This window comes from Pelmatolapia mariae, linkage group LG3_W (genome assembly GCF_036321145.2).
Source record: "Pelmatolapia mariae isolate MD_Pm_ZW linkage group LG3_W, Pm_UMD_F_2, whole genome shotgun sequence".
Lineage (NCBI taxonomy): Eukaryota > Metazoa > Chordata > Actinopteri > Cichliformes > Cichlidae > Pelmatolapia > Pelmatolapia mariae.
Window position 1 is genome coordinate 37,975,264 of NC_086229.1, and position 16,561 is coordinate 37,991,824.

At 45.5% G+C, this 16,561-nt stretch overlaps 1 protein-coding gene across 1 annotated transcript in view; it reads left to right on the top strand.

The window, feature by feature from the left end:
* The window catches only part of LOC134622556 (NACHT, LRR and PYD domains-containing protein 12-like), a 365,686-nt gene that overhangs the window by 4,750 nt on the left and 344,375 nt on the right, over positions 1–16,561 (top strand). Inside the window, exons 6-7 of the mRNA XM_063468012.1 lie at positions 6,773–6,946; positions 11,431–11,610. Coding sequence (XP_063324082.1) covers positions 6,773–6,946; positions 11,431–11,610 — 354 coding nt within the window. The remainder of the gene's footprint in view (positions 1–6,772; positions 6,947–11,430; positions 11,611–16,561) is intronic.

A 16,561-nucleotide genomic window follows, 5' to 3' on the forward strand; every position in this document is an offset into this window, starting at 1 on the left:
TTAATCACAGAGCTGATTTTTCAATGTGTAGTTGTTGCTGCTGAAATGTCGTCCCTGTTTTATGCTGATGGAAGTCACTGTTGTGTTTCTGGCTGCTGTTTACATCCTCGAGCTCACTTCCTGGCAGCACTCGCCAAACGCCATGATGTCATCAGTGCTTTATAGATGGTGGGAGATTTAGGTTGTAAACACAACATGTCTGTGTCCATACGTTGCAAACTTCCACACCATCCTTTATTGTACAGACTCAGCAGCAGCTCCATGGATCCCAAATCCAAGAGTGGAGAACAGATTTGAAGTGTGTCACATCCATGCAGTCACAGCTGTTTCCATCATGTTTACACTGATATTAATCCTGTTCAATGACACGTTTCATATCAGTGAATATGTTCTTTATGTCCACTGACATGTTTAAGTGTCCTGCTGGAAATCACTCAAATCATCCATGAAATCCATGAAAAATCCTTTTAGTGTTTCTAACTTCACCCTCTGTCCTCTCTCTCTCTCCATCCTCCTCACTGCTTCTTTCACTGATAATCACATAAACATCGTATTCAGCTACAAAATAACACAATAATATCATCTGATGATCATTATTATAAGAGCAGGATCCATATTTGATATCAGAGTAACACACTGCTTGGTTATGTGCAGTCATCATCAGTGACTGTGGGTCAAACAGAAGCTTTCTGATTGGTTGGCGACCTTGGTTACCTGTCCACTCTCACTCTCACCTGTCCACTTGCTGTCAACTGGATCTGGATTCATAAACACTGAAGCCCAGAACAGGAATACAAATCTTTTTCTACCAACTGGCGATATACCAGCAGACTAATAGTTTAGAAAGCTAAAATGAGTGAATCGTTTCTTTGTTTATGTCAGGGTTCCTGGGTCGTTGACCCAGTGTTTTCCGTTTTGTCATGTTCAGTTTATTTTCACATCCATGTTTTCTGTGCCAGCCTGTCTCATGTTCCAGTTCCTTCCATACATCATTAGTTAGACTACACATCAGCTGTGCTCTCACCTATCTCCAATCATTGTCATTTATTAGTCATGTATTTAAGCCCTCTGTTCCCTTCAGCCCTTGTCGTGTCATTGATGTTCTGGTGATGTTCGTGTGATGTTGTCCTTCCCGTGTGTTCGGTCAGTCCAGTCAGCCATTCAGTTATCCAGCCAGTCAGTGTCCGTTCACCATCTGTTCATCCATTCCTTATAATAAACCTTCACCAGTCTTCACCTACCTGCGAGTCCTGCGTTTGGGTTCCTTCTTCCTCACCTCCACACAAGACCTGACAGAATGACACGACCCGTGCCACGAAGACACGATTGGGACCCAGCGGACTCTGAACTTTTCGAGCGGCAGGACGCAGCGCTCTCCATTTGGGCGGAGAAGCTCAGGAGGAAACAGCGGCTCTTCTCAGAGAGGGATCATGTCTTTGAGGGGACCCGTCTGGCTCTTGGCGGACCTCGGAGACGCCGCAGTCCTCCACCTGCTGCCTTACCTGCATTGGAGCATTCGCCGCGGAGAGTGGGAGTCACAGGCCGAGCTTCGGCCGCTCACTCTCCCGCCGCTCCGCTCCTCGCTCGCCCGCCAGCCGTTTTACCCACCGGCTCTTCCACTTCGCCACTGCACAGCGGCTACGCCTCCCACCTCGGCTCAACGGAGGCTCCCGTGCCAGAGGCTCGGCTGTGTACCCCGCCCGCTTCCTCTTCCCGGAGAAAGCGGCGCACACGCCGCCATAACATGGACTATTTTCAGCAACTCCCGGCGGTGAGTCGCAGTGACTGTTTGCCGCCTTCCTCATTTGATTCTTCACATAAAATGAATAATAGACTCATCTCCGATTCATGGGGAACTTCCCTCCTAGATGACGATGTGGCCTGGGAAGAACTTTTCTGCTCTGCTCCCTCTGAGCTAGGATTCATTAAGGACAATACCCGCGCTTCAACATCCCCGAAGACTGTTCAACTAAAGACTGTAAATGGTGATGGCAGAAAGGCCAGAGCAATCCCTGATAAATCTGTTACAGCCCCTGTGTATGCAAACCCTAGGCCTGGTCGCTCTAGCACTGTTTTATCTGAGTCTGCGCCTTCGTCCACCTGTCAGCCTGTCCCAGCGCCTAGGCTGAGGGCAGCCAGAATCCAACCTGATCATCCCAGAGGCCCAGCCAAGACTCTCCAGCCAGTGCCCTCATGCTCTGGAGGCTCGGCAGAGCTAGCCTGCTTCCCCATCAGTCCACCACTTCATCCACCGCCTGATCCAGCTTTTCACGCCCTCGCACTGTCCCTGGTTAGGCTAGCTGAGGTGTCCCCTGCTCAGGCACCTGCTTTACTAGCCCAGGCTGCAGTTTTATCACCTTCAGTAATTCAGTCTTTAGCTCAGCCATTAGCCACACCAACCCCAGCTCAGCCCTTAGCCTCACCCACCTCTGTTCATCCATTACCCTCTCCATTCCAGCCAGTTCACTCTCCTGCTGTTCAGCTCCCAGTCCAGCCAGTTCACTCACCTGCTGTTCAGCCTCCAGCCCAGTCAGTTCACTCACCTGCTGTTCAGCCTCCAGCCCAGTCAGTTCACTCACCTGCTGTTCAGCCTGCTCCAGTCCAGTCAGTCCAGCCTGCTCCAGTCCAGTCAGTCCAGCCTGCTCCTGTCCAGTCAGTCCAGCCTGCTCCAGTCCAGTCAGTCCAGCCTGCTCCTGTCCAGTCAGTCCAGCCTGCTCCTGTCCAGTCAGTCCAGCCTGCTCCAGTCCAGTCAGTCCAGCCTGCTCCTGTCCAGTCAGTCCAGCCTGCTCCTGTAGCTCAGGCACCCGTAGCTCAGGCTGCTCCTGTAGCTCAGGCACCTGTAGCTCAGGCTGCTCCTGTAGCTCAGGCACCCGTAGCTCAGGCTGCTCCTGTAGCTCAGGCACCCGTAGCTCAGGCTGCTCCACTCCGGTCAGCTCCACTCCGGTCAGCTCCACTCCGGTCAGCCCAGTCTCCTCCTGCCCTCCAGTCCCCTGTAGTCCAGTCTCCTCCTGCCGTCCAGTCCCCTGTAGTCCAGTCTCCTCCTGCCGTCCAGTCCCCTGTAGTCCAGTCTCCTCCTGCCGTCCAGTCCCCTGTAGTCCAGTCTCCTGTCCTCCAATCTTCTATAGCTCAGTCTCCTGTCCTCCAGTCTTGTCCTGTTCCCCAGTCGCCCGTCCTCCAGTCAGTTCAGCCTTCTGTCGCCCAGCCTTCTGTTGCCCAGCCTTCTGTCGCCCAGCCACTCATCCACCAACTTGTTCTGTTCCCGGACCTGCAGCAGCAGCATCCAGAGCCAGCTGTGAGCTCTCCCGCTCCTCAGCCAGGGGTTTCCGCACCCGCTGGCCCGGCCGCACCTCAGCCAGGGTTTCCGCACCCGCTGGCCCGGCCGCACCTCAGCCAGGGGTTTCCGCACCCGCTGGCCCGGCCGCACCTCAGCCAGGGGTTTCCGCGCCTCCTGGCCCTGCCTGTCTCCAGCCAGAGGCCTCCGCGCCTCCTGGCCCTGCCTGTCTCCAGCCAGAGGCCTCTTCGCCTCCTGGCCCTGCCTGTCTCCAGCCAGAGGCCCCCGCGCCGCCTGGCCCTGCCTCGGCTTCTGATTCGCCTTCTGCTCCGCCTGGTCCAGCCTGGGCTTCTGATTCGCCTTCTGCTCCGCCTGGTCCAGCCTCGGCTTCTGCTTCGCCTTCTGCCTCGCCTGGTCCAGCCTCGGCCTCAGCTTCTGCCTCGCCTGGTCCAGCCTCGGCCTCAGCTTCTGCCTCGCCTGGTCCAGACTCGGCCTCAGCCTCTGCCTCGCCTGGTCCAGCCTCGGCCTCAGCCTCTGCCTCGCCTGGTCCAGCCTCGGCCTCAGCCTCTGCACCAGCCTCGCCTGGTCCTGCGGACCTGCTCAGTGGCCGCCAGTGGCCGCAGCCGTCTTCCGCGCGGCCGCCCACCGGACCTGCTCAGTGGCCGCCGCCGCCGTCTTCCTCGCGGCCGCCCACCGGACCTCCTCAGTGGCCGCCGCCGTCTTCCTCGCGGCCGCCCACCGGACCTGCTCAGTGGCCGCCGCCGTCTTCCTCGCGGCCGCCCACCAGACCTGCTCAGTGGCCGCCGCCGTCTTCCTCGCGGCCGCCCACCAGATCGACTCCGGCATCACCGCCGGCCACGTGGTCGCCCACCGGAACTGTTTCAGCTCAGCCATTGGCCACGTGGTTGCCCGCCTGAACTGTTTTTGTTTGGACTCCGTCCCTCCATCCTGGGCCCCCTCCGCCCTCCCTGTTCTGGTCCTTCTCTCTTTCGGCCGTCGGGTGCCGGCCTTTGAAGGGGGGGGTACTGTCAGGGTTCCTGGGTCGTTGACCCAGTGTTTTCCGTTTTGTCATGTTCAGTTTATTTTCACATCCATGTTTTCTGTGCCAGCCTGTCTCATGTTCCAGTTCCTTCCATACATCATTAGTTAGACTACACATCAGCTGTGCTCTCACCTGTCTCCAATCATTGTCATTTATTAGTCATGTATTTAAGCCCTCTGTTCCCTTCAGCCCTTGTCGTGTCATTGATGTTCTGGTGATGTTCGTGTGATGTTGTCCTTCCCGTGTGTTCGGTCAGTCCAGTCAGCCATTCAGTTATCCAGCCAGTCAGTGTCCGTTCACCATCTGTTCATCCATTCCTTATAATAAACCTTCACCAGTCTTCACCTACCTGCGAGTCCTGCGTTTGGGTTCCTTCTTCCTCGCCTCCACACAAGACCTGACAGTTTAGTGGAAATCAGATCTGATATCAGCAGCTCTGAGTTCATTCAACATTATTGTCCAGTGGTGAGATTTCTGCTCCATTTGGTAACAGTCAGCAGGTCGTACCTGGCAGCAGCAGGTAGCAAACAGAGATCATCTTTCCTAGCTGGAACTCTTCACTGAGCTGAACTCATTCAAAATGTTCTGGAGACATATTCAACACAGGAAACAGTCCAAATGTGTGTCTTCACTCTGACTCTGGATTAGTGCTGCCACAAACGATTATTTTGAAAATCGACTAGTCACTGATTATTTTTGCAATTAGTCGACTAATCAGATCATGCATCCATTGCCATCATTAGTCATAAAACGTACAGCTTATTGCACCAGCATGCATCTGCTCTTATATAACTATCATTAGCTTACACCTTATAGTGTTTAAGATATGTGCTAACTAAAAATAAAGACAAGATGATAGTTTATTAAACTTTAAAGGAAATTTGCAGATTGTCTCAGTGGAGTTTAATAAACTCAGCCGTCTGCTCCTTGCTATCTAAAATGTAACAGGACTACCGAGTATATTCTTGAGCATCTCACACTCTTGTTGAATCAGTTTTCTGTTTGATGTTTATTCAGCTGTGTGAAAACTATAACTTTAATCTCAGCCAAAGCGATTTACTCAGGAACAAATAAAACCAAACAATAAAGGCAAAGCCAAACAATAACATTTTTTAAGTTATCTAAGTGACTTATATATCATGTTTAACCTGAGTAGCCAAAGGACGCAGGGGTTTGCAAACGATGTGCTGGGAGTTGGGTGTCCTCACCGGCTCTAATGACCCTTGAATCACAACTAGCTATCGAGCTGGTGGGTAACAGACGTCTAGGAAACGTCAGAGCACTTTTACAAATATGGTATGTCTTGATAAAGCGAGTAGATATTTGAAGTTTATACAGCAAAATTCTTGGCAGAAAATATGTTGAACGTTTATTTTGTGACCCAGAAAGAGTAATAAGAGTAATACTTAAACTAAGCAGCTCCCGCCATTGTTGGAAACGGGAAATGGCTGGGCCACGCTATAAATTCTAGGATAGGTTGGGCCACCAAGGTGTTACACCCGACCCATCCTTCAAATCTGGGGAAAAGGAGGACGCATTTGGAGGATTATTTGAATTTGGACAGCCTTTGTCACGTCGATGTAACGTAATTGGCCTACAAATGTGGGCACAGGAGGATGCGGCCCCTGAATTTGGGCACAGCTACGATACCGGAGGCTGCTTCTTCTTCTTCAGGGTTTAACGGCAGCTGGCATTCTTGTAGATGCATTGCTGCCATCTTCTGTTTTAGTCCGTTATTACACGCACACTTATAAAACTTACTACTTATTCCTGCGTCTTTCAGGATCTTACAATGCTTTAAACGATGTGTTGACTATTAAATTAGCCGTCTGCGATTTTGATAGTCGATGTAATCGTGGCGGCCCTACTCTGGATCAGATCTCACTGACAGACTGTGGACATTATGGAAGCCTAAATATGACGCCATCTTCCTCCTTCATCTGCAGATTAAAGCCAAACAAAGATTCTCATTAAAAGTCTGCAGGTCTGAGAGAGACTCGATCGTTGTGTCAAACACAGTAAGAGGAGCTGAAGCACATAAGAAAAGCATATGTTCATCACCAAAAGTTTAATCTGTTCATCTGGACGTAGCGTTTTGTGGGAGAAACGTTTCGTCTCTCATCCAAGTGACTTCTTCAGTCTCAGCTGACTGCAGGTTTACCCAAACCTTATAAACAGTACATTTGCATAATGACTGAAACCAGCCCACTGAAATGTTTCTCCCACAAAACGCTACGTCCAGGTGTCCAGATTCTTATTAAAAGTCTGCAGGTCTGAGAGAGACTGGATCATTGTGTCATGTCAAACACAGTCAGAGGAGCTGAAGCACAGATGTGAAGAGCCGATATTCATCAGATTATGACGTCACTCTGTTTTTTCTTCATATACATTCAGTCTGTGTTCATAATGCAGATTTTCTGCTTTTATAATAACACATTTTATATTTTCTATAATCACAGACTGATTCAGTGTGGACTCTCAGCGACTCACTGTGAAGTTGTGGCCTCAGCTCTGAAGTCCAACCCCTCCCATCTGACTGAGCTCGACATGAGTTGGAACAACATGCAGGATTCAGCAGTGAAGCTTCTGTGTGCTGGACTGGAGAGTCCAAACTGTCGACTGGAGGCTCTGAGGTGAGTTCACTGACTGCAGCTATTGTTGTTTGTCTATATTTCAGATCTTTGATTGATGTTTGACACTTTCTTTAGTTCATAAAAGTTTTCTTTATTTCTATTGGCTGTCAGTGATAAATTAGAGCAATCGTGACTGTGGGTCTGTGTATGAAGAATAATTCATGTGCAATTGTTGAAGTTGTAGAATGTGAAACAGGAAACAGAGACAACTGGCCTTCAAAGTAAAAGCTGCTCCTTTTGGGCGATCGTGGCTCAAGAGTTGGCAGTTCGTAATCAGAAGGTTGCCGGTTTGAGCCCCGGCTCGGACAGAGTCCGTCGTTGTGTCCTTGGGCAAGACACTTCACCCGTTGCCTACTGGTGGTGGTCAGAGGGCCCGGTGGCGCCAGTGTCCGGCAGCCTCACCTGTGTATATATGTTTGCCTCTGTCAGTGCACCCCGGGGTGGCTGTGGCTACAATGTAGCTTTCCATCTCCAGTGTGTGAATGGGTGTGTGAATGGTTGGATGACTGAATGTAGTGTAAAGCGCTTCGGGGTCCTTAGGGACTTTACAAATACAGGCCATTTAACATTTACCCAGTTGATATATTTCTGTGAGTGTTGCACAGGTGATGGACGATGGCTGCACCTGCTGGAGTGTTGTGATCCAGGTGTAAATTTAATGACCAATTCATCACATTTTTCCCTTCCATAAAGCTCCTTTTTCTCTCACTATGGCTCAACGTTGTTAAAAACAGAAGAACTGTTTTAAAACTGCTCAAAGAAGTCCTGCCATTAATTAATTCTTCAATCTTAAATATGATCAACCTATCTCTAATAATTGACTATGTACCACAGGCCTTCAAGGTGGCTGTAGTTAAACCTTTACTCAAAAAGCCATCTCTAGACCCAGCTGTCTTAGCTAATTACAGGCCAATCTCCAACCTTCCTTTCATATCAAAAATCCTTGAAAGAGTAGTTGTCAAACAGCTAACAGATCATCTGCAGAGGAATGGCTTATTTGAACAGTTTCAGTCAGGTTTCAGAGCTCATCACAGCACAGAAACAGCTTTAGTGAAGGTTACAAATGATCTTCTTATGGCCTCTGACAGTGGACTCATCTCTGTGCTTGTCCTGCTAGACCTTAGTGCAGCGTTTGATACTGTCGACCATAATATCCTATTAGAGCGATTAGAACATGCTGTAGGTATTACAGGTACTGCACTGCAGTGGTTTGTATCATATCTATCTAATAGACTCCAATTTGTGCATGTAAATGGAGAGTCCTCTTCACACACTGAGGTCAATTATATTTCGGTGCTAGGACCAATTCTGTTTACATTACACATGCTTCTCCTAGGCAGTTTCATTAGAAAACATAGCATACATTTTCACTGCTATGCAGATGACACTCAGCTCTATCTATCCATGAAGCCAGATAACACACACCAATTAGTTAAACTGCAGGAATGTCTTAAAGACATAAAGACCTGGATGGCTGCTAACTTTCTGCTTCTTAATTCAGATAAAACTGAGGTTATTGTACTCGGCCCTGAAAATCTTAGAAATATGGTATCTAACCAGATTCTTACTCTGGATGGCATTACCTTGGCCTCCAGTAATGCTGTGAGGAACCTTGGAGTCATTTTTGACCAGGACATGTCCTTCAACGCACATATTAAACAAATATGTAAGACTGCTTTCTTCCATTTGTGCAACATCTCTAAAATTAGAAATATCCTGTCTCAGAGTGATGCTGAAAAACTAGTTCATGCATTTATTACTTCCAGGCTGGACGACTGTAATTGGTTATTATCAGGATGTCCTAAAAACTCGCTAAAAAGCCTTCAGTTAATCCAAAATGCTGCAGCAGGAGTACTGACAGGGACTAGAAAGAGAGAGCAGATTTCTTCTGTTTTGGCTTCCCTTCATTGGCTTCCTGTTAAATCCAGAATTGAATTCAAAATCCTGCTCCTCACATACAAGGTCTTAAATAATCAGGCCCCATCTTATCTTAATGACCTTGTAGTACCATATCACCCTATTAGAGCACTTCGCTCTCGCTCTGCAGGCCTACTTGTTGTTCCTAGAGTATTTAAAAGTAGAATGAGAGGCAGAGCCTTCAGTTTTCAGGCCCCTCTTCTGTGGAACCAGCTTCCAGTTTGGATTCAGGAGACAGACACTATCTCTACTTTCAAGATTAGGCTTAAAACTTTCCTTTTTGCTAAAGCATATAGTTAGGGCTGGACCAGGTGACCCTGAATCCTCCCTTAGTTATGCTGCAATAGATGTAGGCTACCAGGGGATTCCCATGATGCATTGAGTTTTTCCTTTTCAGTCACCTTTCTCACTCACTGTGTGTTAATAGACCTCTCTGCACTGAATCATATCTGTTATTCAACTCTGTCTCTCTTCCACAGCATGTCTTTATCCTGTTTTCCTTCTCTCACCCCAACCGGTCGCAGCAGATGGCCCCGCCCCTCCCTGAGCCTACAATATAAAGCTCCTTAAGGCAACTTTTGTTGTGATTTGGCGCTATATAAATAAAATTTAATTGAATTGTATTGAGCTGTTTTCACTTTGTACAAACTCTCAGACTCTTTCTGCCCGTGTCTGACTCCTGTTGCATCATGGGTAACAGGGATTCCAGGCCGGCCAATCAGAGCAGAGTTTGATAATAAAGTTTCTTTTTGAAGCAGCCAGAGGTTTTCATGAGTGGAAATCCACTGTGACTGTGAGCTGCTGCTACAGCCTCCAGATTAGCCAGCAGCTCATCCTGCTCAACATTTTCTCACCAACTTAATTAATGGAAGTGAGATGTTTTCAGCTGGAGTGATGGTCAGGGTGGCCTCCCTCTCCTCTTCTTCTCCTCTTCCTCTTTCACTTTTGAAGCCACTTCTGCTGCTTTCATTGATTTGGAAGTCCTGTAGCTGAGTTTGAGACTAAAAGCCTTGGCAGCAGAGGGGAGAAAGGCCGGCTGTAACACCCCCACTTGACTCTATTCTACCTGTGACGTTATTTTATCAGAAAACATATATATGCTCATTTTTTACTATGTTTGGCTTGAAGAGCTAAAATGCCCAACGTTTCATCATATTTCCTCATAAGCTCCTTTTGTCTGACCATTTGAATCACATTTGAAATTCCAATAAAGGACTCCACAGAGTTCGGTGAAAATAATGACAGTAGATGTTTGTGAGAAACTGCTGGCAGCAAATTTGTGCCTGATGTTTATTAGGATTCAAAAAATTGGAAAAGGAGTACGGAGGGCTCTCAAGAAAAACAACTCTGGTCCACGAGGTATGATCAAAGCGAAAATTTATTGGTCACATGCATGGAGTTCAGCACTGAGTACTTCAGCATTGAACTGTCGTCCTATAGTCAAACCGAGACTTTATAGGGGTGAAACAGTACAGCCCCTCTCCTGTTGTCAGGCAGATTCAATACAGCATACGTCAATCCAAAACCACAACTGTTCAGTTAACTTTTGACACAGTTTAAAAGAACATTATCTTCGGCTCGAACCCAGGTGCTTCCCCTCATCTCGCCTTCGCTGTCGCTCGTCTCTGGAACATCCTGCACCTGCTTCTCAAACAGTCACGTACAACCTGAAAGCTGCAACCCTGGCAAAACAGGCTTAAACTTTCCCCTACTAAATGAGTCTACTGCTGTGTGTGTGTGTGCTGTGTTCCCCTCGCTCTGCACCTTATTTGACCTCAGCCTAGGCACCCAGGCTAAGGCCATCCTGTGTGTACTGATCTGGACTTATGTGTAAAATATATAAAACAAATATTTCAATCTAATACAACTGCTTAAAACCTAATCAAAGCTTAATCAAAGATATAAATGCATAATAAAATAACCTGCTCAAAATACATGCACTCAGACTCTGCTTTTGGTTTCACTTTTGCAAAGCATGCTCTGCACAAGCCTGTGTTTCCTGTCAAGACCTTTTAGGCCGAAAGTTAGACCTTTTCTTCTATAAAGTCATGTGGCCAGCAAATACGTATTCAGATTATAAATTTAAATCTCAATAATTCCCCCCTTTGCACTTTGTAGATGCTCCCTGAGCACTGGTCTCACAGCCAGCTGCACATAGAGACCAGTGTTGTTAGTCCAGGTCAGAAGATGACTTGTTGGAATGAAAATGAGGTTGTAGTTTGTCTGCTTTAATAATTTGACTGGAAAAATGTGTTGGACTTCAAATATGTCCATTTCTTTCACACTTCACCCTTTAAAAGTGAAGACATGTGGTTCCTTGAATGAAAAACATGACTTTTTTAAGTTTCTTTCATGTTTTTATAATAAATGTACGACTTTGATGTGAAACATTCAGAGTTTTTTCTCTTGTTGTGTTTGTTTGAAGCTGCTTCCTGTTGGCTTCAGCTGTTTGGAGTTTCCATTTTCTAAACTTCTACATTCTGAACCTTCTTCAGCTCTGAACAGATGATGAAACACTGAATGACACACTTTGTTTAATAAACTTACATCTTTCAATCTTTATACAGATTGAAGAACTGTGGTTTCTCAGAGATCAGCTGTGATTATCTGGCAGCAGCACTGAACTCCAACCCCTTGTTTCCCAAAGTACTGGACCTGAGTGGCAACTACAACAACCTGCTGGATTCAGGAGTGAAGCAGCTGTGTGTTCTTCTGGAGAATCCACGATGTCGATTTGAAACTCTGAGGTCAGTCACCATGTTTTAGTTGGGCTGAGATGAATATGATGTGAAAGTTGTGCTGACACTGTGGATCAGTAGGCCCACAGACCCCCATACAGGAAGTCTGGTTCTACTCTTTGTAGAACTTCTGATCCCTGATCCTCTGAGTCTGACTCAGTAGATAATGCAGAGTTCAGAGCTGATGTGGGTGAGGGGACTCAGGCAGCATGACAGATTTTATGTCCATGTCTTCCCTGTTTGTACTGATACAAATAAACATGAGTATCCTTTCAGGTCAGATCTTATCAGTCACACCTGTTAGTGCAGCTCTACTGTAGATTGTAGTGCTTGTTAACCTAGGATGGTTTTAGGAACCTGGACCGCAGACTCCAAGGGAAGATATTACTTGGAAAGGCTAAATCAACTTATTAGAGGTGTTTGCACTAACATAGATTAATACTCAGGTTTACACCTTTATTGTTTCACAAACGGTTAAAAACTGTAGATGTGTTCCAGCTCAGTGTTCATGGAAATAATCCAGAGAGCAGGATTCCTTGATAAATGTCACATATTCTTAAAGTTATAATCCACAGGGAAAACCTTGAAACTGTCAGTCTGATATCTACTCAACCAATCAGGTGTTTACATGACATTCACTGATCTTCAGCTTCACCTTATTATCAGTCTCTCTCTCTTTCACATCTGAATAATCTTCACTTCACATTTCAGTCAGTTAAGATTTCATTAGCACGTTCACTTTAGCATAATCCATTTTAATCCAAACAACTTTCTCTTTAAAACTGTTTGTCAGTAGGGCTGCACGATTTTGCATAAAATGAGAATCACAATTTTTTTGCTTAGAATTGAGATCACAATTCTCTCACGATTTTCTTTTCCACAATAAATATTTTTATTGCACTTTTTAACGGCACATCAACTTCGTAGCAGTTGAGACTGAACATAAAAACAATAAATAAACATAAAAACAATAAATGCCTCACATTTTGTGGTTGCCGCAAAATGTTGTACTGCTTGAACTTCCGTCTCCACCGTTGCTCGACACTGCGTGTAGAGCAGGTGGTGCAACAATAGAAAAATAGTTGCGTGACGGCACTGTGTAGCGTTTGTCTAGGGTGTTGATCATTTTCCTAAATCCCTCGTTTTGCACAGTGTTGATGGGAGCCATATCTTTAGCCAGGTGATAAGTGATAGCCTCCGTGATTTCTTTGGGCCTGCGGGAGTTCGACGTGTATAGGGAAGCGCTGTATAAGGTTCCCGTTATTGATGTTTGGCTGGTTGACCGGGAAGGATTTTCTCCTGTCACTTTCTCGTCATCCCTGACGTGCTCTCCGTTGTTTTTTTCCTTTTGAGCATCACGGCACAGCCTCTGTATCACGTGGTATAAGGCTCCGTCCTTGTCATTTGTTGAGCAGGAAGAGTGAGCGCTTGTTTTCATGCAGATTACGTCCCAGATCAAAATGCGGTACAATCGTTGTCGTCTTTTTTTTTTCTTTTTTTTTTCATTTTCTTAAAATCGTTGTCATTTGGAAATGAGATCGCACATAAGTATGAATCGAGATCGCGATTTTCTAAGGATTAATTGTGCAGCCCTATTTGTCAGTCACAGTATATCAGGTACAATCCTCTTTTTCACTAAGTCACACACATTCAGAGATTAGAGTGTCCTGTGTGTGCTCTCATTCACTCACACTCACTCTCATATGGCTGAAGTATGTTTGAACACAGCTGGCCTGTGTTAGGCCTGTCTCTAACATCATTATTTTATTACTTTATTCTGATTCATCATTTTAGCCAAACTCAAACATCTTTATATTTACTGATTATGTTCTCATCATTGATTAACAGTCTGTACATTCACATATGAATCATAATTCAGTGTTTAACATATTATCACAGATGGACTCCACAGAAGATCTCCTTTATGAAGAAACTGTGAAAGTTTGTCCCACAGTGGGAAACATTTCAGAGAATATCTCAGAGAATATCTGTGAAGCAGAAACTAAACATTATGATAGAAGAAAAGCAAAATGATGATACAAATCCTGCTCTGAGCCATCGTTTAAACATCACAAGATGAATAACAGAATCGAGGAGGGGGCCTAAGTGTACATCTTTCACCATGTTACAATGCTGTGATTGCAGCCATTCCCCAACTCTCTGTGAATAGGACTCATGGACATTGATCAGTGTGTTTTGGTTAGAGATGGCACGATACCACTTTTTTTATGTCCGATACCGATACCGATATCATAAATTTGGATATCTGCCGATACCGTTATGAATCCGATATAGTGGGTTTTTTAATCAATAAAACAGTTTTTTTTAATATCTTGCTGCATTTTGTATAAGTTCATACTCAAGTTTAAATTATCAACAACACTAAGGCTATTCTGTTATACCTGTATGTAAAAAAAAATACACTGCACCCAAAATATTTCATAGTTCTGCAACACTGATCAATCTAATAAACCTACTCCACCCTCCCTATTCTGGTATTTTAAAGAGTACTTAGCAGAAATATTAAGCAACCTAACTAATAGTGTTGCAAACTCCCAGCAAAAAAAAAAAAAAAAAAAATAGGGAACCACCCCCCACCCTCCACCTCATGATGCTTAATCGATGTAATTATCGATTAATTTGATGCAGGGTGAAATAAAATGCACAGAAATAAATTATTTTTCAAGAATAATTAAATAGATTCAACATCTTTCTTCTACAGAATTGCAGAATTCACAGATGGTATCTTCCCAAAGGAAAAAGTACTATAGCTTACTAGGGTATATTAGACTTAACAGTTACTATATACAGTAATGGACTTCTATATATTTTACATCAGATTAAAACTTTGGGTGTAAGATTCAGATAAATATTTATTAAAAGCTAGACTTTTTCAATGATGATAAGAAAGGAAAGTATGTCTTTGTGCCTCCTTTTCCCTGTTCATGCCCTATCGGCCCCCCTGGCTAAACTTTGCTGATCCGCCCCTGCACAGTTACAGCCGTCAGCTATGTAGAAAAATATCCTGGAGTAGAAAGTAAGATTAAATCAATTCTAACAACCGCTTATCAAGCTTAAACGTACTGCTGTTGTTTATCCACTGGTTTCCTCTTTCTGGTGCAAACTGGGCCAAAAACAGAGAAGAGAGACGGACTCGCGGCAGAAAAGCCGATCAGCTGATCATTAAGCAGTTTCACGACTGAAGTAGCAGCAGAAGGGAGGGAGGGGCAGTCGCTCCATATATCGGTTGTTAAGCTTAACATGGGAACGCTTTACAAACATTCAGAGATGAACTTACACACTTGCTTTACTTTTCTCTGGGAAATGCTGGTTTGGTAGCGAGGCTCCAAATACACGCAGCCGCTCTATCACATGACGCATATGCTACTGTTATGAGCCGAGTTACGCCTTGTCGCAAGTTTTGTGAGGTGGTTTTTTTTATATTTAATGGATCGGATTCCATTTTTTATTTCTCGCCGATATCCGATCCAGTAATTTAGGTCAGTATCGGACCGATACCGATACGTAATATCGTATCAGTCCATCTCTAGATTTAGTTAGTGGTTGTTAATCAATGGTCATGAGAGTCTGCATAATTAAGATTAAGGAACTGATCTCCCAGCCCATTGTTCCTTGAGTGAGCTTGTTTCAGTCATTATGCAAATTATGCAGCCTCCACAGGTTCATGTTGTGCTCCATCAGTCAGTGAAGATGAAGTCAGTACTGATGAGGCAGTAGAGTGTGTGAGGGATGTGAATGAGGCTGTTGAAGATCTGATGATTGCAGATAAAAACAGGCTGCAGAGACTTTGAGCTTGTGTGGAAACAGAGGGATAGAAAAGAAAGACATGAATGTCAAAGTTAATAAAGGTGAAGTTAGGAGCTGTGATGATGTTCATGGTATCAGAAGTTGATATGGCTGCTACAGAGACAACCCACACAGCTGCTCTGGTGAGTTGTGTGTTAAAGCAGAGGAACACAGAGCAGCCTAACACAGGCCCAAACATGGCAACAAAGAAGGATTCAGGCTCTGTGAGAGGATTTCAAACAGAAGCTGGAGAAGAGAAAGGACTCTGTTGGAATGACTACAGAAAGAAGCAGCTGAGACCAGTCCAAGTGTTTCCATGGAGCCCAGTCTAACATTCATATATACACTAACGTACAGCATGGGGCTGCCACAAACAATTATTCTGATAGTCGACTAAGGAGCTTGGAAAGAAAAGCGTCTGGAATTCTTTAAGTTGCTTGAAGACGTTTCACCTCTCATCCGAGATGCTTCTTCAGTTCTAAGGGTCAATTGGTGGGGAGTCCCAGATTTAAAGCCCAGTGGGAGTTTCCCCCCAAAGATTGACAAAGGACCCCCTGATGATCCTCTACCTAATCACATGAGCCGAGGTGTGAAAGCGGGTGTGGGTCCCAATCAGCCAGGGTTTCGGGTGAGCTCATTGTTAAACCTGGCCCCACCCTATCATGTGATTTCCTGAGGTCAGAATGCCCAGGATGTGAGTTGGCGTTGAGGCGTCTGTGAAGGGATCTCAAAACTGGATTATAGATGGCAGACAGTTGTTGTCGTAAACCACCGGCTCTGTTCAAAGATGGTCATTCACAGTGGACATAAATGGCTTCTTTCACTCCTCTTTCAAACCATCTGTCCTCTCTGTCCAAACTGTGAACGTTGGAATCCTCGAAAGATTGACCTTTGACCTTTAGATGCAGATGAACTGCTGAGTCTTGTCCCGTGGAGGTGGCTCTTCTATGTTGTGCCATGCGCTTGTGAAGTGGCTGTTTGGTCTCTCCGATGTAGAGGTCTGGGCATTCCTCACTGCACTGTACAGCATACACCACATTGTTAAGTTTGTGTTTAGGAGTTTTGTCTTTCGGGTGAACCAGTTTCTGTCTGAGTGTGTTTCTGGGTCTGAAGTACACTGGGATGTCGTGCTTGGAAAAAACTCTCCTGAGTT